This window comes from Thrips palmi, unplaced genomic scaffold (genome assembly GCF_012932325.1).
Source record: "Thrips palmi isolate BJ-2018 unplaced genomic scaffold, TpBJ-2018v1 HiC_scaffold_5, whole genome shotgun sequence".
Lineage (NCBI taxonomy): Eukaryota > Metazoa > Arthropoda > Insecta > Thysanoptera > Thripidae > Thrips > Thrips palmi.
Window position 1 is genome coordinate 14,956,383 of NW_023144632.1, and position 19,407 is coordinate 14,975,789.

General features: G+C 50.4%; 5 protein-coding genes across 7 annotated transcripts; 2 read left to right on the plus strand and 3 right to left on the minus strand.

Moving 5' to 3' along the window:
- Positions 1-10: 10 nt before the first annotated feature.
- Positions 11-4,279, minus strand: LOC117650626 (methyltransferase-like protein 22). 2 transcript variants are annotated; one of them, XM_034394181.1, is made up of 6 exons: positions 4,166-4,279; positions 1,877-1,961; positions 1,555-1,686; positions 922-1,278; positions 751-850; positions 11-454 (listed from the first exon to the last, which is right to left on the minus strand). In XM_034394181.1, exons 2-6 carry the CDS (start codon positions 1,959-1,961, stop codon positions 277-279), a joined length of 852 nt encoding a protein of 283 aa, XP_034250072.1. In that variant the 5' UTR covers positions 4,166-4,279; the 3' UTR covers positions 11-276. The 2 variants fall into 2 exon arrangements, with proteins under 2 accessions (XP_034250072.1, XP_034250071.1); XM_034394180.1 differs by having other exon boundaries at positions 3,930-4,222.
- A 7-nt stretch (positions 4,280-4,286) lies between these two features.
- Positions 4,287-7,935, plus strand: LOC117650624 (protein disulfide-isomerase). The gene is made up of 9 exons (XM_034394178.1): positions 4,287-4,505; positions 5,234-5,431; positions 5,517-5,653; positions 5,769-5,906; positions 5,987-6,217; positions 6,314-6,514; positions 6,599-6,769; positions 6,847-7,065; positions 7,143-7,935. Exons 1-9 carry the CDS (start codon positions 4,289-4,291, stop codon positions 7,191-7,193), a joined length of 1,563 nt encoding a protein of 520 aa, XP_034250069.1. The 5' UTR covers positions 4,287-4,288; the 3' UTR covers positions 7,194-7,935.
- A 1,246-nt stretch (positions 7,936-9,181) lies between these two features.
- LOC117650628 (probable small nuclear ribonucleoprotein E) lies at positions 9,182-10,104 on the plus strand. The gene is made up of 2 exons (XM_034394184.1): positions 9,182-9,389; positions 9,744-10,104. The coding sequence occupies exons 1-2, from the start codon at positions 9,297-9,299 to the stop codon at positions 9,963-9,965; spliced, it is 315 nt and encodes a 104-aa protein (XP_034250075.1). The 5' UTR covers positions 9,182-9,296; the 3' UTR covers positions 9,966-10,104.
- A 507-nt stretch (positions 10,105-10,611) lies between these two features.
- Positions 10,612-14,394, minus strand: LOC117650622 (dynein regulatory complex protein 11). Its single transcript, XM_034394174.1, has 8 exons — positions 13,939-14,394; positions 13,615-13,867; positions 13,193-13,525; positions 12,639-12,862; positions 11,923-12,506; positions 11,707-11,848; positions 11,338-11,538; positions 10,612-11,015 (listed from the first exon to the last, which is right to left on the minus strand). Exons 1-8 carry the CDS (start codon positions 14,392-14,394, stop codon positions 10,770-10,772), a joined length of 2,439 nt encoding a protein of 812 aa, XP_034250065.1. The 3' UTR covers positions 10,612-10,769.
- A 2,958-nt stretch (positions 14,395-17,352) lies between these two features.
- LOC117651346 lies at positions 17,353-19,396 on the minus strand. Of its 2 annotated transcripts, none has more exons than XM_034395305.1 (6): positions 19,237-19,396; positions 18,788-19,038; positions 18,448-18,702; positions 18,161-18,364; positions 17,915-18,076; positions 17,353-17,839 (listed from the first exon to the last, which is right to left on the minus strand). In XM_034395305.1, exons 2-6 carry the CDS (start codon positions 19,034-19,036, stop codon positions 17,540-17,542), a joined length of 1,170 nt encoding a protein of 389 aa, XP_034251196.1. In that variant the 5' UTR covers positions 19,037-19,038; positions 19,237-19,396; the 3' UTR covers positions 17,353-17,539. The 2 variants fall into 2 exon arrangements, with proteins under 2 accessions (XP_034251196.1, XP_034251197.1); XM_034395306.1 differs by having other exon boundaries at positions 19,123-19,353.
- Positions 19,397-19,407: the final 11 nt, after the last annotated feature.

Below are 19,407 nucleotides of genomic sequence, written 5' to 3' on the forward strand. Positions count from 1 at the left end.
GAAGAGGAGGTGCAAAAATAAATATTTTATTGGCCCTACAAAGCCTAAAAATCACAGCGAGGATCGAGAAAATACTATCACAGCTTTCAAATTATTATCTAACAGATTGTGATACAATACTGAGAAATACCCGCGCATGAAGTGAATGCTTTAACACTTTAGGAGAAATGTTAGTAAATAACAAGCACAAGACGAAGTACAAGCACAACGAAATCGATTCGACATAAAACTGCAGCAACAAAAAACAAGCATAACATGTAATGTTAACGGTGTAGCTCAAGATGCAATCTTCCAAAGCACAAGCTGCTTGACCCGTTCATATCGGAAGTATTGAGGAAAGTCAAGGGGAATTTGTTCAATGGTCCAAGACTTGGGTCGGCAATGTTCGAGGTAGGACACAAAGTGTTCATAAACTGGTGCGACGGATTCAAAATCATCTGTTGTGAACACATATCTGCAATGGATGACACACATAGTTAAAATTAGTTTTCACTCAACTTTACTGGAATCACATTCGTACTGCTAATCCACAGTGCATCACTTCAATCGGCAGGCTTGAGCCCCAGGAGAGCGAAATCGTCACGAAAATGTCGATTTTCGTGGCGATTACGTTTCTCCGCGGGAAGTGAGGGCCGCGACGCCAATCACTTGACACCGGCGAAGCCGTTCCCTCATCGACTGGGCAACGCCCTGGCAAGGCCCTGGCAAGGCCCTGGCAAGGCCATCGCGGCAGACGCAGTCCTACTTTACCTCTTCTCCAGAGCGAAGAACAATGTCTTCTTTGGTGGCACGCTCATCACTTTCAATAGGGTCCGAACGAATGCCTCGGTCAGGTCCACGTCGTAAATAACTGGAAAAGAGAGACAAACGTGAAACTCGCCAGCAACATGGAGCGGCATTCGAGATGAAAGTTCGACGCACCGTCAGCTGCAAACACAAGTGACACCTCCTTGAGCTTGCCCTGCACTTCCGGCGACCACTGCTCGGCGAAGAAGTCGAGGCCGAGCACGGTGAACTTGGCCTTGACCACGTCCCTGTTGAGCGCGGCGTTGGCCTTGATGAGGTCCAGGATGCCGCCCAGGTCCACGTCCGTGCTGACGACCTCCTTGGCGTGCATGGCGGCCACGATGCTGGTGAGCCCCGTGCCCGCGCCCAGCTCCAGCACGGTGGCGCCCCGCAGCAGGGAAGGCCCGCAGTGCACGGCCCAGTCGGCCAGCAGCAGCGCCCCGCGCCACACCTGCAGCCCCACCATCCGCAGGCTGGTGGACGCGCTGTGCTCTGTGGGGGCGAGAGGGGAGGCTCAATCTGTCTCTCTCGCACTCATGGGACGTTCCGCAAGGGTGCGAGAGAGACAGAGCGACAAGCAGTGCTCGGAATCAGCCATCGGGTCGGGCTGGCGCCCTCTAGAAGCAACGTGCTGCTTTTTGCCTGCCTTTCAGGCGGCTCTCTGGGGGTCAAGAGAGAGGGTGGCGTTTGACAGCCCCCGGGCTGCGAGTGAGAGGGCGAGTTGGAGAGCGAAGGGGCGCCCTCAGGGCCGCAGGGCCTTTGCCTTACCGATGCGGATCACCTCCTCCCTGTTCCTCCGCTCCACGACGAGGTCCCCGTCGCTGTCCTGCTCCAGCTGCTCCAGCTGCTTCCCCTCGCCTGGGGCAAGGGGGCACTTGAAGTAGAACTTGGTGGTCACGTCTGAAAGTGGCGCACACGCTTACAATGTAGGCGGAATCCCAGGGAGAAATAGAGAGAGAGAGAGAGAGAGAGCGATAGATTCGACGTGACTTCAAATGAAGGCCTCGAATAGCGCCAGGCAGGCAGGGAGGTGTCAAATGGGCTGCCTACCCTTCAGGCGCCAAGGCCTGGCTTGCACTCGACTACTCACATCCCCCAGCGCGAGGAGCGCCGACGGCTATGCCTTCGTCCGCGTAGATCTCCGAGGTGACTTGGTGTTCGGTGACCGTCGCCATCTGAAAGCAGCCAATTGGGTCACCAACACCACCAACACAGTCAACACGGCCCACGAGCCCATCGGGGATAGAGCGAGCTGTCACACTGCTGCATCGGCGCCTCGCGTGTTGCCACAGCTGGTCTATGATCGGAATGGTTGCGGGGGAACCGGGGGGTCGGAGCTCGGCACGCACAAGCTGTTTGAATTTCCCGCAAGCCGGGTCCTGCATGCGTGCAACGCGGCGTGCGATGCGTTTGAACCCTTCTCACGAGAAGCCGGGCAACGATCTTTGAGCGCGACGTTCGCTGTCTTCGGGGTGGCAAAGGGCGCTCTCAAGGTTGCAGCAAAGTGTGTGCAATGTTGGCGACCCGCGCCAAAAGGCGCCCATTTCCGCGTGGCGGCAAACCCTCGGGTAAACCTCACCTCCCCGCCCTTTTCTCGCTCTCACACACGCACCGGAGAGGGGGGGGGGAGTGGGAAACCTTGACCTTTCTCCGCGAGGAGCACCCGGCCGGTCCATCTACACCGTTAATCGCGCACACTGCCAAGAAAGTGTTTCCACGGGGCTACACTGAAAGCTTTGTCAGGCGCACCCGAGGGCCGAGGCATTAGGAACGGCCTGGCTATCAACAGTAATTGGTGCAGGGAGGCTTTCGGGTCCGCCAAAGCTAATTTTGGACGCGTCGCAAAGTGATTGCTCGGCCGCCGGGACGCCAGGCTACGGCAGGCCAGTCGCCGCGATAAGCCACCGCGCGCACGACCACGGTGTAGCTACACGCACACGTCGCGGTGACGGGTCGCAGGCGCCACTGGCGCGTGCTGCGCGTGCCCAGTCGCCGTGGCGTGGGCTGGCGTCGGGCCTTGTGGCGGAATTTGCAGCAAGGTGGGGCAACCTGGAGCAATAACCAACTGGATCGAGGCGACGTCGCACTTCTCACAGCGGTTTTCCTGTTGGACCTTATCTTGCGGTTTTGCGCGCCGACCTGTCTTGTCAGGCGGGGGCCCTGGCGGCTCGCCGGGCTCGCCTGGCGGCCACGTCAGCTCTGCCTCCAAACCACCCAGCCCACTCGCCCACTCATTGCAATGTCTTTGCCAACCAGTGACCACCACGATGCGTTTTGCCTCGCGCACACCGATAGCATACTTCTGCCCCCCCCCCCTCTGTTTGAGGGTGGAGGGACAATCACTGCCTTTTCGGAAGATTTGGGGTTTCCCGAATGGCGTGGGGGAGGAGAGGGTAAAACAAGTCGCCTGAAATGGGTGGGTGCGCGAGGCCTCGTCCGCAAAGCGACAGTCCTCCATAAAACACGATACGGCAGGGTCGAACCCGAAAGGCCCTTTGATACAGATAAGGCGCTGGGATTTAGGGGCGGGATTATCGAGCGTGCTTGTCGTGCGGCAGGTCATGACCAGTGTCAGAGTCCGTCTCTAGGACTAGGTCATGACCAATGACACCAACGATCTGCAACAGCTGTTGGGCGCACACTTTCGAATTTCCCCGGCTCTGCGGCAATGCCAACTTGAAAACGCATGTTCGTCATTGGATGTAAATGCTGTAGCTTGACCAGGGACGTTATGCACACTAGTCGGTTTCGAGGCACAGATTCAAGTTAAAGCTTTAATTTCTCTCACCTCGCTAGAGGTCGGCAGCTACCCAGGCATGCATAAATAATTTTATACAACGTTGGCACTCTCAACTTGCCAAGGACCTCGCACTAAAATCAAAAGAACGGTTTCGCACTCGAAGTTATCGCTAGAATGGGCAAATGAGACTGACGACGTCAACAATCCCGACCTAAAATGACATTCACATGCATAGTGAAATATTGCTGCTTGCTTTTTGGCCTGCTGTCAGTAGACACACTGAACGTCATAACCTTAAGACAGTTCTGACCCCTACCCAATTTTTACCAGAAATCAGCTATTAGGATTAGAACAAGCGACACCAGGGGAGGTTACAACACACAGAAAATTCAGAACTGCTTACTTCCTCAGTCTCGGTGTGTGACAAGGTGGGAAAGGCAGCCAAAATGAGCTCAAGTCGTGAAGGACCTTCGTGTATTTCAAACCCGCTCCGCGGCCCAGGTTGGCGCTGGTCTCTTCGCTAGATCCTTGCCTTGCCGTCAGACTTTTCAAAGATACGGGATTTTACTTCGGCCAGTCCTTTTCAAATGGTGGCATTTTTTCACACGAGGGCACTGATGGCAACAAGTATTTTATTACGTGCAACGTAGCAGTTCCTGAAACGCGATGACACGGGTGGTGCCCGCCGCCGAGAGCCGACCAATCAGAGCCCACCACGACCCGATGCTGCCACGACGGCCGCCCCGGCCGCCCTCGCGCTGAATGGTCCTCACTCTATCCAAAGCCACGGCAGGTGTAGGGCGTCTGGGCTTGCACACCGGGAAAATGACGATTCGGCCACTTTTCGCCGTCCTGCTGGTAGCGGTTGCCTTCGCAGCCGGCGCCGAAGAGGTCAAGGAAGATGAGGGCGTCCTCGTTTTAACTAAGGCCAATTTCCAAGAAGTCATTTCCAGCAACGAATTTATCCTCGTCGAGTTCTGTAAGTCAAAACACCAGCAAGTGTCCGCTCGGATTACCAGCTGTTTCCTTTGTATCTCCTGGTTCGCTGTCGCCTGACATTAATCTCGCTGCCAAGGGTTTGTCCGTTACCAAGTTTTAATTGACGTGGAGTTGCAAATCGCTTGGATTCCATTCGGACTTTGGCGTGGGATTGTCGCTGTCAGTGCGTGGTGTACACGTAGCACCGTAGCGCCCCGCCGGGACTCGTCATCGGTGTCGTCTCTGTCCTGTCTCCACTGCTGCGTCTCGCGCCGGCCCCGTCTTTTCGTTCTTTCTATACGTCTTGACTTTCACATGAGATTATTTTTACAATTAATATTTTTCGTGTGATTTGTGAAATTTGTAACTTTGTGGTGCGGCATAGCCTATCCAGTTCTCAGTTTTAGCCCTAAACCTCTTTTGTGCAATATTTAGGCATACAGTTCTTGAACTCTTCACTGTCCTTAGTTTCCCTCTATTTGAGTTTTACTTTGGGTGGACCTATGCTTTACTCACTGTGGTGCAACTTAGGAATCTGACTGGTCACTTTAGTAACCGAAGGTTAATGACCTGTTGTACTTCTCAAGTTGCCTGATGTGTGAAGTCTCCTTCATCATCCTTTGAACCCTAACGTCCTTGGTATAAAACTTGTCTTGAGGATCTAAACTTCAGAATAGTCAATAATTTATGAAATGAGGCAAAGGTAACTAACCTGTCTTTTTATTTCAGATGCTCCCTGGTGTGGCCACTGCAAAGCCCTTGCCCCTGAATATGCCAAAGCAGCCCAGAAATTGGCTGAGAGCGGCTCTGCCATCAAGCTTGGAAAGGTTGACGCTACAGAGGAGCAAGAGCTGGCTGAGGGCCATGGTGTCCGTGGTTACCCCACCCTTAAGTTCTTCCGTAACGGCAACCCCACTGAGTACAATGGTAAGTAGACCTTTTTACCCTGAGGTTTATTATCTGTGGCATTTGTGTTCTTGTTTGGAATAGTTGTGCAATGTTCAATTTTTAGGTGGCCGTACTGCTGATGAGATTGTCAACTGGCTGAACAAGAAGACTGGTCCTCCTGCCAAGGCCCTCGCCACTGTGGAGGAGGCCAAGGAATTCGTTGAGAAGGCTGCTAGTGTGGCTGTCATTGGCTTCTTCAAGGTTTGTTTTCTGTGTTTAACATGTCATGCTGTTAATTTAAAAATAATTTCCAAAAGTGTTTTTTAAATTGCTTTTGTTTCTGTCATATCTGATATTAAAAATTTTTGAATTGCAGGACCAGACCTCTGATGCTGCCAAGGTCTTCCTCAATGTTGCCGCCATGGTTGATGACTATCCCTTTGGTATCACCTCTGCTGACGATGTCTTTGCTGAGTACAAGGTTGAGGATGGCAAGGTTGTCCTGTTCAAGAAGGTATGTTCTGTAAGATAAGTGGTGTAGTCAATTTAATATCTTTTAGTTAATTAGCTAATATTTATCTTATTCCATTTTAGTTCGATGAGGGCCGTGCTGACTTTGAGGGTGAACTAAAGGAGGATGTCCTGAAGAAGTTTGTTTCTTCCAATGCCCTGCCCCTTGTCGTTGAGTTCAACCACGAGACTGCCCAAAAGATCTTTGGAGGTGAAATCAAGTCCCATCTGCTCATGTTCCTGTCCAAGGAAGCTGGACACTTTGATCAGCATTTGGAGAGTGCTCGCTCTGTTGCCAAGAGCTTCAGGGAACAGGTCAGTTGAAGTGGTACAACTATGTTCTGGTCCAGTAAATAGCTGTATAGCATTGAATATTTGCGAATAATAGGTCTTTTTATATTTTTCGAACAGCTCCTGTTCGTTACCATCAATGCTGATGAAGAGGACCACGACCGTATCCTGGACTTCTTTGGCATGAAGAAAGCTGAGGTTCCTGCCATGCGTCTTATCCGATTGGAGGAGGACATGGCCAAGTACAAGCCTGCTGACCCCAAGCTTGATGCTGACAACATTCGCTCATTTGTCCAGAGCTTCCTTGATGGCAAGCTGAAGGTGACTAGAATTAACTTGCTTTACTCTTTCTTCCAGTAATTTTCATTTTTCCTTCAAAATTTAACATTTTATTTTCTTGTGCAGCAACACCTGCTGTCTCAGGACCTTCCTGAGGATTGGGATAAGAACCCTGTCAAGACCCTGGTCTCATCCAACTTCGATGAGGTTGCTTTTGATAAGGAAAAGGATGTGCTGGTTGAGTTCTATGCTCCCTGGTGCGGCCACTGCAAGCAGCTTGCTCCCATTTATGACCAGGTTTGTTTTCTTAGTTTCTTAAATAAAATCATTTTCTGTTGGAAGGGAAAATAATGTGGCTGTTCTCTCCTTTCCAGCTTGGTGAGAAGTTCAAGGACAATTCTGCCATTGTTATTGCCAAGATGGATGCCACCATCAACGAACTGGAGCACACCAAGATCCCCTCATTCCCTACATTGAAGCTGTACGCTAAGGGTGACAATAAGGTCATTGAGTACAATGGCGAGCGCACTCTGGAGGGTCTCTCTAAGTTCTTGGAAACCGGAGGTGCCTACGGCCAGGCTGCCCCTGAAGAAGTAAGTATACTTGTTTATGTGCTTAAATTATTCTATCTGTAAATTTGTTATCCTAAATGTGACATTTCTCATTCTAGGCGGAAGATGTGGATGAAGATGATGACCAGCCAAAGAAGGATGAGCTGTAAATTTATTTTAAAACACACTGAAAGAACCTGAATTTTTACTGTGTTACCATGTACACTCAAATGTACCTGGGAACATTCAGCCAAATGTGAAAAAGAAGCGTGATAAGGGTAGAATGTTATTGTGACAGAAGAAATTTTATTGAACTGCTTATTTCTGCTTCCTCATGGAAGTGGAATTTGTTTTGGTTGTGAGCGGGATTTCTTGAGTTTGTCAATGGGCAAAGTTCAGTCTTCCTTTTCACCCTCAAGATGAGTGTGATTGTGTGAGCTAGGTGCGTTCCATTAGTCACAAGGTGTTCCATGATTATTTTTTTTTCAAATTAGAACTTGTAGTCACAAGGTGTTCCATTATTATTTTTCAAATTAGAACTTGTAACTACCTTGACTAATTGTACCTTCTGCATTTCTCATTCTATATACATGTTGTTGATAGCATTTATCAAAGTTAAGATCTTTGTAGCTGTGAGACTGGATTTTTTAAAAGTAATTTTCAGTATTTCAGTGAAGTCTCTTGTCAGTTGTTACATGTGTTCCTCTTCAATCAGTACTTGTGACTTGTGTGGAAAGCCAGCTGCTTTTTTTAATTTTAAATTATTCTAGTTTTAGTGTACAGTTATTTTTCTGTACAAAACTTATCCTCTTTGCCCATTCCTTCATTGTCTTGCTTCGTAACTAGCTTCCTTTTGTACTTTGCTCTCACTCCATCAACTTGCCTTAATTATATTAGTTTCCTGTCCATTTAGACATTTCTTAGTGGTCTGGAATCCTCCAGATAATTGCACAAATCAGGGTACACATTGACATTAGGAGTTTAATTTTTGAATTCTATTTTTCTATCATTACTGAATTTGTTGAGCCCTTTGTGTACAATACTCCTGACATGCAAAGACATCACACACATTTTTAACTCTGCTTGCAGCATTGATTTGAAAGTCTTTATTTTATAACTTTCCACTCAGTACAAATCAAAATAGTACTTATTAGCATTTGGAAGAGGTCAGTGTTGTGCTGCCATAATGAGATTCTACAGCTTAAAATGTTTGAAACTATGCTGCAAGTCTTTTTTTAATTTACTTTAAATTTAAATTGGTGTGTGCGCTGAGCTCTGCTGGCTGCTGTGGTTTTGCTGCCAACATCGAAAGAGAGAACAGCGGTGGTATTGTGATTTATTGTAATCTGCTGTGGCTAAACCTCGAGACTGATGTGTTAACAAGTATCTAAGACAAAACGTAAAAGAATCACTGTTAAAAATAAATTTTCAACAGAAACTTTATTTGTTTTGAGTCTTTTAAAATACTGTCCCAATCCTCACCACTAAGGGATCAGAAATTTTGTGCTCTGGGCTTTCTCTAAACTGGCTATTATTGAAGCTGGTGATGTGACGATTTCACTAGTGAACTGGGTGTGGGTGCAGTTGGAGTACTTAGCATCTGCCTATACACTGCTGGCCCGGAAAAACAATATAAAAGTGTGGTCCAAGACCTTTTGTTCTTGGGGATAGAGCTCAGTGCTAGAGCATTTGACTGCAGATCGGGGTGTCCCCGTGTCCCCTTGACTTGCACTATGGACCGTCTGACGACGGTAAGGTGTCTGTTTTAAGACCTCACTAACTTAACGCAGCTTTGAGAGAGATGGACGAAATCTTTCTTATGCTGGAGCAAACTGCGACATCCCTTTTGACCGATTCTATCTAAATCTAAAGGTCGTCATTTTGTTTTCCACATTACTCCGTTTCAAGTTTCGCGCTGTCGGGAGGGGATGTCAGTGCGACTGTGACCACCTGCAGCAAAAGCGACTAAACTCCATTTTATTCTCTTAGCTGGAATAAACGAACTGATGGATCCCTGATATTGGTTCTACGGTCACTTTTGAGTGTCGTAAGCACTTAGAGATTCGTGTGACGAACCGATCATCCAGCCGGTGCCGGTCGGTGGGTCCTCTGTACGGTTGGTACAACAGCACCACACAGACACTCGCACGCGCGCGCGCATTTACGCACCCACACACACAAACGCACAACGCACACAAACGTACCGGCGACGTCGAGGAGAAGCCCGTGCCGCTTTGTTTATTGTAATTTTTCCATAGCATTTCTCACTCAAGATGTCTTACAAAGGCCCACCCAAAGTCCAGAAGGTGATGGTACAACCCATCAACCTTATCTTCCGTTATTTACAAAATCGTTCAAGAGTTCAGGTAAGATTTTGTGCGTTGTGCATGGGCTTGTTTACATCCCTAACCTCCAAATTTGGAGTTATAGTTGTGTCGCAAAGTTGTTTCAAACTTTGTGTGGCTTGTTATGAGGGCCTCTTGTGTAAAATAGAACAGTGTATTTAATACATCTCATTAATGCATCATGATTTTGACACTTTAATTGTTGGGGCTTTTTGAAAGTATGGGTTTGCTAACCTATCACAAATGTACTTGACTGTCCCAGTGCTGTTTTGCAATGCACTTAAATTCTTTTTAACCAGCCTCGTTATTGAAGAGTTTCTGTAGAATTTATTAATGTTAGTGTTTATTGATTGTTCATTTAATTTATTGTTCCAGGTGTGGCTTTATGAAAACGTCAACCTACGCATTGAAGGACACATCGTGGGATTTGATGAATATATGAATCTGGTCCTAGACGATGCTGAAGAGGTTTACAAGAAATCTGGCAAGAGGAAGACATTAGGGAGGATTATGATGAAAGGTGATAACATCACCCTGATCCAAAATGTTAATCCACAAGCTCCAACAACAGCACCGCCTGCTACTCCTATTGTGTGATTCGCATCTGTTACCTTATTCATTTTAAGTTTAGCTCTAAGAACTTACATATTGAGCTTTCTTTTTCTCTCAAACATGTTGACACTTGGTTTCCAAGAAGGGGGATAATATTTGTTTGTTTAGATTCTCTTAAGTGAATTTTCTTTGTGGTATAATCTGAGTTATCAAGAGACACTTTCCATGAGTATGTAGATCATGTTTTAAAAATCTGAATTCTGTTGACCATTCATTTCCAATGTAAATATAAACCAGCCACTGTGAATGTGAAATAAACACATTTTGTCATCTACTGGATAATTTATATCTGACCTTCAACAACTTTTAAAAAAATCCGAATTTGATCAGTCAAGTTGCTGTTGAATTGAACACCCTTCTGGGTCATCCTTAATTGTATGTGATCGGTATATATAATACTTGAACAACAGAGTATCACGGAGATTTCAGGTTGTGTAAGGGCTCTCAGGATTAAGAAAGATACTTATTTCAAGATAAAGTTAAAATATATTGTTCAGTAGAAACAATACAACACACTCAACAGCGTCAAGAAGAAACTGTGAGAGGAACTATTTGCAGTGTCTGTTCAGGTGTCAGTACAATTCAGGAAATAATTTTTTACCACACAATAGTTGTTGATGGAGGATAGGCTGTGGCTGGTGTGCCCCCCAGGTGCCCCCTCCCCTCCAGGCCCACCTGGAAGTTGAAAAACTCACACAATACTAGTGCAATTAGGCAGTTTCCGCTAGCCCTCACCTGAGAACCGTTCTGGGTTGGCCCTGGGTTGGTTCTGGGCTTTTCAGTGTCCCTTCACTTGGCGGGCTGCGGCTCCAGCCCCTGGCGCTGCAGCTCCTCCAGCTCCATGGCGCGCGCCTTGCGCCGCCCGATGGGCGTGCGCTGGAACCACGCCAGGAACGCCTCCTCCTCCTCCTTGTAGACCGGGTCGTGCCTGCTCAGCGCCGTCACCAGCTCGGCGTGCGTCAGCGGCTGCACGCGCATCTGCAGGATCCTCTTGCACGTCATGACGTCCCTCAGCACGGCCAGGATGCGGCCGACCTGGCGACACGGCAACGCCAGGCTCAAGCAGATTCCGCTGCCGCCTGCACTTGTCGCCCCGTCTCTCTCGCACCCTTGCGACACACAGCATGAGTGCCAGGGGGATAGAGCGACGAGTGCGGGCTGGGCCGGACTGGGCCCTTTCGGCGGCGCGGTTGTGCAAGCCTCGAGCAGCCCTGGGGTCTTGGCTGGTCTTGGCCTAGGCCCGGCCGCCACCTAATTATTCCGAAGGATCTTTGCGCCCGCTTTCGTCGCTCTGTCTCTCTCACACACCCAGGGCACGCCCCACGGGTGCGAGAGAGACAGCGAGACTGGCCCTCACCGTGTAGCCGTCCGAGATCTGGGCGATGGCGGCCGTGTCGAACTGGCGGTTGACGCCGCTGTACGAGAAGAGCAGCTCGCTCCAGATGTAGCTGCGGCTGGCGTAGTCGGGCCGCGGAATCAGGATCATCTTGGTGTACACCTGCGCCAGCGCCTTCTGGTCGCACTCCCACGGGCAGCGGGAGATGCCCATGAGCAGCACCTGTCGAATGTCGAAGTGTCGAGCGCAGCATGGCGGAGCACGCTGCCATGAGGCTGCACAGGACTGCTGCAAAGCGGTGCCGGAGCCTCTCCCGCCGCGGTGGCATGGTGCCGCCCGCTCAGAATCAGACCCACGGCTTGTGTTTTAACTTGATTTACGCTGGCCTACCTGGTCCTCGGGCCCGATGCTCTTGACCAGCTTCGGGAGGTCCTTCTTGAGGCGCTTGGGGTCGGTCTTGTCGGTCTTCGGCACCTTCTTCAGGAAGGGCTTCTCCGCGCAGTCCATGAAGATGACGGACGGCTGCAGCAGCCTGCAGAAGGGGGACGTTGAAGGCGGTGGGGGCGGAAGGCGAGCAGTAAAGTGCAGCAAGCTGCAGCAACCGACCTGGACACCTTGCTGACGAGGTGGACGAGCATGACGAGGCCCGCCTTGCCGGGGTACTTGCCGACGATGTTGGCGGCGCTCAGGTCGAAGAGTACGGAGCCCGTCTCGGTGCAGACGGCGTGGACAAGCGTGCGCTTGCCCGAGCCCGCCGGCCCCGCCAGCAGCACGGAGCGCACCAGAGGGGACATGGCGTGGATGGCGGGGGAGCCCAGCGGCAGCACGCAGTACTCCAGCACGGCCTGGCGCACGTCGCCCAGGGACGGCAGGGGGTCCTTGCCCTGCTGCCGCAGCGCCAGGTTGCCGAAGGAGCGCTCGCCCTTGAAGGCGGCCAGCGGCACCTCCGGGTACTTGCGGATGATGCCGTTGGCCACCAGCTCCTCGAACAGCGACTCGAGCGTGCGGTCGGGCGTCAGGTCCCGCTCCTTCTTCTTCTTGCCCTTCTTGCCGCCGCGCCGGCCCTTCTTCTTGCTCGCCTTCTTGCCCCTCTTGCCCTTGCGCGCGCGGTCGCGGTCCAGCGCGGCCTGCAGCCGCTCCAGCTCCTGGCGCAGCATGTGGTCCACCGTCTTGCGCAGCTCGGCCTCCACCTGCGAACGGCAAGCCAAGCCAAGCGCCTGTCAAGTCGAGGGTAGGCCGCCCCGCTGCACGGGTGTCTGGCGGGCTGGCCCAGCCTCGCTCTGCAGGCGGCAGGCGGACTCCGTTGACTACGCGCTACTCGCCTCGCGCTCCTTGTCCTGCAGGATCATGTCGCGGTAGAAGGTCTGGCTGGGGTTGCCGCGCTCGTCCTTCTCGCACCACACGTCCTGGTACGTGCCGCAGGACGCCACCAGCTCGCCCAGGAAGCTGGACGGCAGCATCTTGAAGCCCGGGTCCTCCTCGTCCTCCGGCCTCTTCTTGGCGGGGTCCTTCTCCTTCTGCGCCTTCTTCGCCTTGTCCTTCTTGCCTGTGGGTGTGGAACAGAGACCGCTGAGTGGTGCGCTTGTGCGGCTGCACTGGTTGCACCGTCGGCCTGGCCGAGCCTGGCCTATCCAGACTTCCGGACAGCCGAACCCCCTGCCCTCCCCCCGCGGGCACAGGCCCCATGCAGCGTGGGGAGGCAGCTTGCATGGCGAGCTTCGGTACAAAGTCGCTGAACCACGTCCTGCCCCCTCATCCCTTCGACAACACCTCGTCGCTCTGTCACTGTCACTCTCACAACCCCTCCCATGAGAGCGAGAGAGACGGAGCGACGACCCTCCCATGGGACACGCCATGCGAGCGAAAGAGACAATACCTTTGCTGTCCTTGGAGGACGGCGCCGTGGACTTGCTCATCTCGGACTCGGCGCCCTGGCGGCTGAAGAGCACCGCCGAGCCGCCGGACTCCTCAGAGGGGAAGTCGGGGAACTTGCCGGTGTTGGCCTTGTAGTCCATGTACCAGCAGCGCGCCGCGTCCGCGATCTCCTCCTTGATGATCTCGCCGCGCGTGCGCCGCACGTGTTCCTTCTCGCGCACCAGGGCCTGCTCGTACTGCCGCTGGTGCTCGGCCTGCACCGCGCGCCGCGCCTCGCGCACCTCCTCGCTGCGGCGCCGCGCCTCCGACTCCACGGCCACGGGGGGCAGCATGCCTGCGAGCCATTTGTCGCTCTGTCTCTGTCGCACTCGAGGAATGCGGCAGAGACAGAGCGACGAGACAACACCCTCGCCGCGGCCATACCAATGAGAAGCATCTCCTCGATGACCCTCCTCCGGATCTTTCTCCGCGTGATGAAGCCCCGCCAGATCTTCTGGATGCGCAGCGCGGCGGCGCGCGACCCCGCCTTGTCGTCGGCCAGCGGGTCGGGCTTGGCCTTGTCCTTCATGTGCCGGATCTCGCGCATGAACTGCGCCCGCAGGCGGCCCTGGCGCGCGCGCTCGTGCACCTGGATGAGGCGGGTCGCCTCGTCCTCCGTCATCTCCGGCTCGGCGCCCTGGCCAGGCCAAGCAAACAAAAGCAGTGCACAGTGCACCACGCGGAGGGCCGCCACAGCCAGCTACCCACCTCGTCCTCGTAGAAGCCCAGTCGTTTGAGGACGTCGTCGATGGTCTTCCTCCGCTGCCGGATCTCCTGTTCGCGCTCGCGCCTGTAGTACTGCGGGATGGTGATTTCGGCCTCCTGCGGCAGGATGTTCATGCTGATGAGCACGTCGTCGTAGTAGCTGAACTCGGACAGGTCCAGGTTGACGAGCTCGTGCTTGAGTTCCAGCATGCGGCCCAGGCTGGCGTCGAGCAGCTTGCGGACGAGCAGGCGCTTCTGCGGCTGCACTATCTGGTCGTAGCACTGGTCCAGGCTGGCCAGCGCCGTCACGTATCGCACGTACAGGTCGCACACCACCGCCGACGCCTTGCGCTTGTCCTTCTGCGGCTTGGCGGCGTGCAGGTCGCTGTCGATGGCCGTGGCCTCGTCCAGCGTGCGCTGCGCGTCCGCCCACAGCCTGTCGTACGTCGCGTGGGACATGTCGGACGAGACTGACGCGGCCCCACGGACCTTGACGGACCGCCACGCCAGCGACGCCAGCGACGCCGGGTATTGATTTAACAGTGCCGTCGCGCGGGACCAGACGGCGAGGCGGCGGCCCCAAGACCCTCCCTCACCACCCCGACGACGGCATGCAACACGTGCAGCATGCAGCAGTGCGGCCAGCACGACAGGGACCCCGCCGCAAAGCAACTTGCAGTCATAGTGGGGTATTGTGCCGAGTCTCTTGACCCGTTTCGATTTTGAGTAGGCAGGCATCATCTACAGTCATTGTCTGAAAAGTGAAAAAAATTGGTCCTACCAAGTTGAATGTATGCTAAAATCTAACAAACTTGGGTTAGGAACACAATGATTAATTACCCACAAAATGCAATGTCCCGAATGTCCTATTGCAGCGGTTCTCAACCTTTCTCGGCTCGCGACCCCAAATTTGAAGCCAAAAATTTCCGCGACCCCCAGGAAAAATTTCGCGACCCCACGGGACCCCTCCTTTAACATGCCACGGCGTCTCATCCGAGGCGGGCATTTTGCTCCCTCAACGGGCAACTGGTCTTTGGACCTTCCTTTAGCATGCCTTTGTTACGGAGTGCAATTATCAGTCTTAGTTTGGGAACAGTATTGTCTCAAAGTTGGCCAAAACGCTCAGAAATGTCTACGAAAAATCGTGTTTTGGGCTGATTTTAAGCAGCCACAGCGTCTGATCCGAGGCGGGCATTTTGCTCCCTCAACGGGCAGTTGGTCTTTGGACCTTCCTTTAGCATGCCTCTGTTACGGAGTGCGATTATCAGTCTTAGTTTGGGAGCAGTATTGTCCCAAAGTTGGCCGAAACGGTCAGCAGTGTCTTTGAAAAATCGTGTTTTGGGCCGATTTTAAGCAGCCACTGCGTCTGATCCGAGGCGGGCATTTTGCTCCCTCAACGGGCAGTTGGTCTTTGGGCCTTCCTTTAGCATGCCTTTGTTACGGAGTGCAATTATCAGTCTTAGTTTGGGAGCAGTATTGTCTCAAAGTTGGCCGAAACGCTCAGAAATGTCTATGAAAAATCGTGTTTTGGGCCGATTTTAAGCAGCCACAGCGTCTGATCCGAGACGGGCATTTTGCTCCCTCAACGGGCAATTGGTCTTTGGACCTTCCTTTAGCATGCCTTTGTTACGGAGTGCGATCATCAGTCTTAGTTTGGGAGCAGTATTGTCTCAAAGTTGACCAAAATAGTCACAACGGTTTTTCAAAGACACTTGCGACCGTTTTGATCGACTTTGAGACAATACTGCTCCCAAACTAAGACTGACAATCGCACTCCGTAACAAAGGCATGCTAAAGGAAGGTCCAAAGACCAATTGCCCGTTGAGGGAGCAAAATGCCCGCCTCGGATCATACGCAGTGGCTGCTTAAAATCGGCCCAAAACACGATTTTTCATAGACATTTCTGAGCGTTTCGGCCAACTTTGAGACAATACTGCTCCCAAACTAAGACTGATAATTGCACTCCGTAACAAAGGCATGCTAAAGGAAGGTCCAAAGACCGATTGCCCGTTGAGGGAGCAAAATGCCCGCCTCGGATCAGACGCAGTGGCTGCTTAAAATCGGCTTAAAACACGACCCCAGCATCGCCGCGACCCCTTAAAAAAATTTCGCGACCCCGCTTGGGGTCGCGACCGCGAGTATTTATCTTGGAGAGCACTTGTGTGAAAGGCACTGCGCGAGGCTAGATGGTTCGGGACCCGAGCGTAACCCGAGCGAGCGCGGGAGGACCCGAACTGGCCGAAACGACTGACCGAACCCGAAGTCGTGGTGTTTGCTCATTTTATGTATTTCTTTAACTCTAGAGGTAAAAACAATGTTACCATGGGCATTTTATAAAATGGGGCCGCATAAGTGTTTTTTTAACAATTTGACAATATGTTGGAAAAAGAAAACAACAAACAACTCTTGCATCAAGTGAATTATGTGAACTGTATTACTCAACTTATTTTCCAAACCTTTTTAAATATTTGGATAAAAATTAAAAGATAGAACAGAATATTTTTGTTTAGCTTTTTTAAATTAGTCGAACCAATTTTTTTCTCAAACTTGCTAAAACAAGACTCCGTCAATGCAAGTGCCGAAAGTTTGCAGAGACGCAGAGACTTAAAATTCTTCGGACCAGACCTTGAGGTCAAAAAGTCAGTCACAAGAGACATTTTAGCTTAACGCTAAAATGGAATGATAGCTCAAGGTGAGGTGTGATAGAAAAACAGCTATTAACACAAAATAAAAACAATTCGTATTAGTTGTCCATTGAATCCTGTACTAAAGAAGTTGCGAATATGACTAATGTATTGTAGAACATCTAACATGCACAAACAAAATTTAAAGAAAGTTGTAAGCTTCCAGTTGTCGTAATCTCTCATCGATTAGTTTAAGAGATTCCGCGCAACAGTTATGGTCAGGTCTAGTCTTCGGCCTGATAATTTATCTCTCTTTTTCTTCCGAAGTTTCTTAGATAGTTGTCAACAGAATTGAGAAGCGAAAATGATGCACTTGTTCACATTTTGGAACAAAAAAAGAAATATTAGGCCAGTAAATGTCACCATTTTTGTTGACTTATGGCAATTTTTCCCCATCGTATATTTTTAAAATATTTTTCCAAAATTAGTTTTGAGTTTGTGGCCATCCTTTCTTCTTTTCCCCAAGCAATATGAGTGACTTAGTGACTTTAGTTGCATGATCAGAATAATTGAAATTCATATGGCACCTTCGGCTTTGGCTTCGGGCCGAGTCGGGGCCTTCGGCTTGCCTTCGGCTTCGGGTCTCCGTTCGGTTCGGCACCTCCTAGCCTCTCGCAGGGCACCTTTCACACAAGTGCTCTCCAAGATGAATACTCGCGTCGCGACCCTAAGGTTGAGAACCACTGTCCTATTGATTGGGTATGAAATTTCAAAAACGTCCAGCAAGTAAATCTTATTTTTAAAATCACTTTATTTATAGGTGCACATTACAAAAATCACATTGGCTCATAGAGGATAAAAATCCATTTCTCATTAAAGAAATTAGTATTAAAATTAAAATAGTCAAATAAACCTTAAAGTAATAAATACTTGGAACACAAAACGATATCTAGCAGCTAAAAATTATAAGCATTCTTATTCTAAATGACAACAGAGGAGTCCTGATCCCACTGGGCACTGATTTGTTTCTTATTGTTTGAGAGAGGTGTAAGTCCTTTACGGACTCCTCGCCCATGTGAATTGCTATTTTCTTTCAAAGCCCCACCAACAGAGCGTATTTTGGATGGAGTCAGAATGTTCTCATCAGTAGAATAAATTTTTGCTTTGGTCAAAATTTCTTTCTGTACACTTTGAGATTGTTTGGCCCTTAAAATGCTGTTGGGAGTTCTACTTTGGTTACAGATTGGAGTAAGTGGGGTCCGCGAGCGATTTCCAGAGGGCTGTAAAGGAAAGTACAACATTGTACAAATACAAATGGTTTTTAAAAATCCCACAGCTCTACAGCGAATACTTACTTTCTTGGTGCTTTCAGGGGTGACAGGAGCTGCTCTGTCAGATTCACTAGCTTTGACTTCATCTTCTCTAAACACCATTAACTTGTTTAAGCACTTGGTCAAACTTTCAGGGGATAGGTCATCATTCACAATGTCTTCACCAGCAGTCTTCAAGATTGATTCCTAATAAAAGTAAATAAAACACATCAGTCACTTCTGCAAAACCCAACTCATTATTTCACACTAAAAGAGTAAAGTGTCACAAACCTGCAAAGGCTCAGCAACAACTTCTTCATCTTCCTTGTCACTCAAGTCACATTCACTGATAAGGGCAGACGGATCACTGCAATCTCGAGTGAATTCAGAAGAGCACATAGAGTTGTTGAAGATGTCTTGACTGGAAACTGATCCAATACTCAAGGTGTCATCAAAGTGAAGTGGAGAGACACCCCTTTGCTGCACCTTGCCAAGCTGCAATAGGGCCATGATGGATCAAAATTAGCCAGTTATATATGGAATGAAGACTTGAATTTCAAGCTAGTAAAGTACATTACCTGAATTGGAGTCCGTACTATCTCAGTCGAAGGAGAGCGAGGATCAACACCCATGAATTTAAGTTTGAGAAGGTGCGCACATGTCAGTCCAGGAGGCAAGGATGCTCCTTGATCCTCAGTCCCAATCTCTGGTTTGGATGTGAACTCGCTAGTGGACAAAGTGTCTAAATCTGTTTCCAAATAACTTCGACGTGTCTGCAAAACTCGAGTCATGGGAGAGTCCTGCGATCCCCTGAAGGCAAATTTAGGAGCCACCTGCAAAGCCAAACAAAGACCATCGACAATAAGAGGGTACACGCAGAGGAAAAATACGGTGGCATAAAGAATGACAACTATGAACCTCGATGGGTGTCCGGACGATTTCAGCAGTGGGGGACCGCGGGTCCAAATCCAGGACGCGAACGGGCTGGTAAGGAGTGGGCGTGCTGGGGGTGGAGGGGCACGACGGAAGAGATACGTCGCCTTCGCCTTTGGCAGTCACGGCACCAGCACCAGCAGCAGGGTTAGGCTCGGAGCCGAGCCCGATCATGTTCTCGAAACCACCAACGTCGCCCAGGTCTCGCAGGTGACGGCTGATGGAGGAGCCCATGTCTGTTAAATAAACGATAGGATGAAGTACCGACACGATGAACTAGATAAGCGGACGAAAAGCACACAGGCACCATGAGAGGCTACCAGGCAAAACATTTAAATAGCATATCACGACAAATGAATAATCATCCGCCGGCTAAAACATATGTGAAAACCAAGGTGCGAAAAAATGAAGTCAAGCAGTTCGAATCAACTCACTGAAATGAGGAAAACTCGCCAAGGGTTCACGTTACAATCGAATTCAGCGTACTTTAACTACTTTAAAAAAGGCCGGTGTCTCGCTTTGTTTTGTAACGGATTCCAAGATGGTGGACGCCTACTCGGCACTCCCAACCACACGAACACACACACGCTTCTTGAGAGAGATAG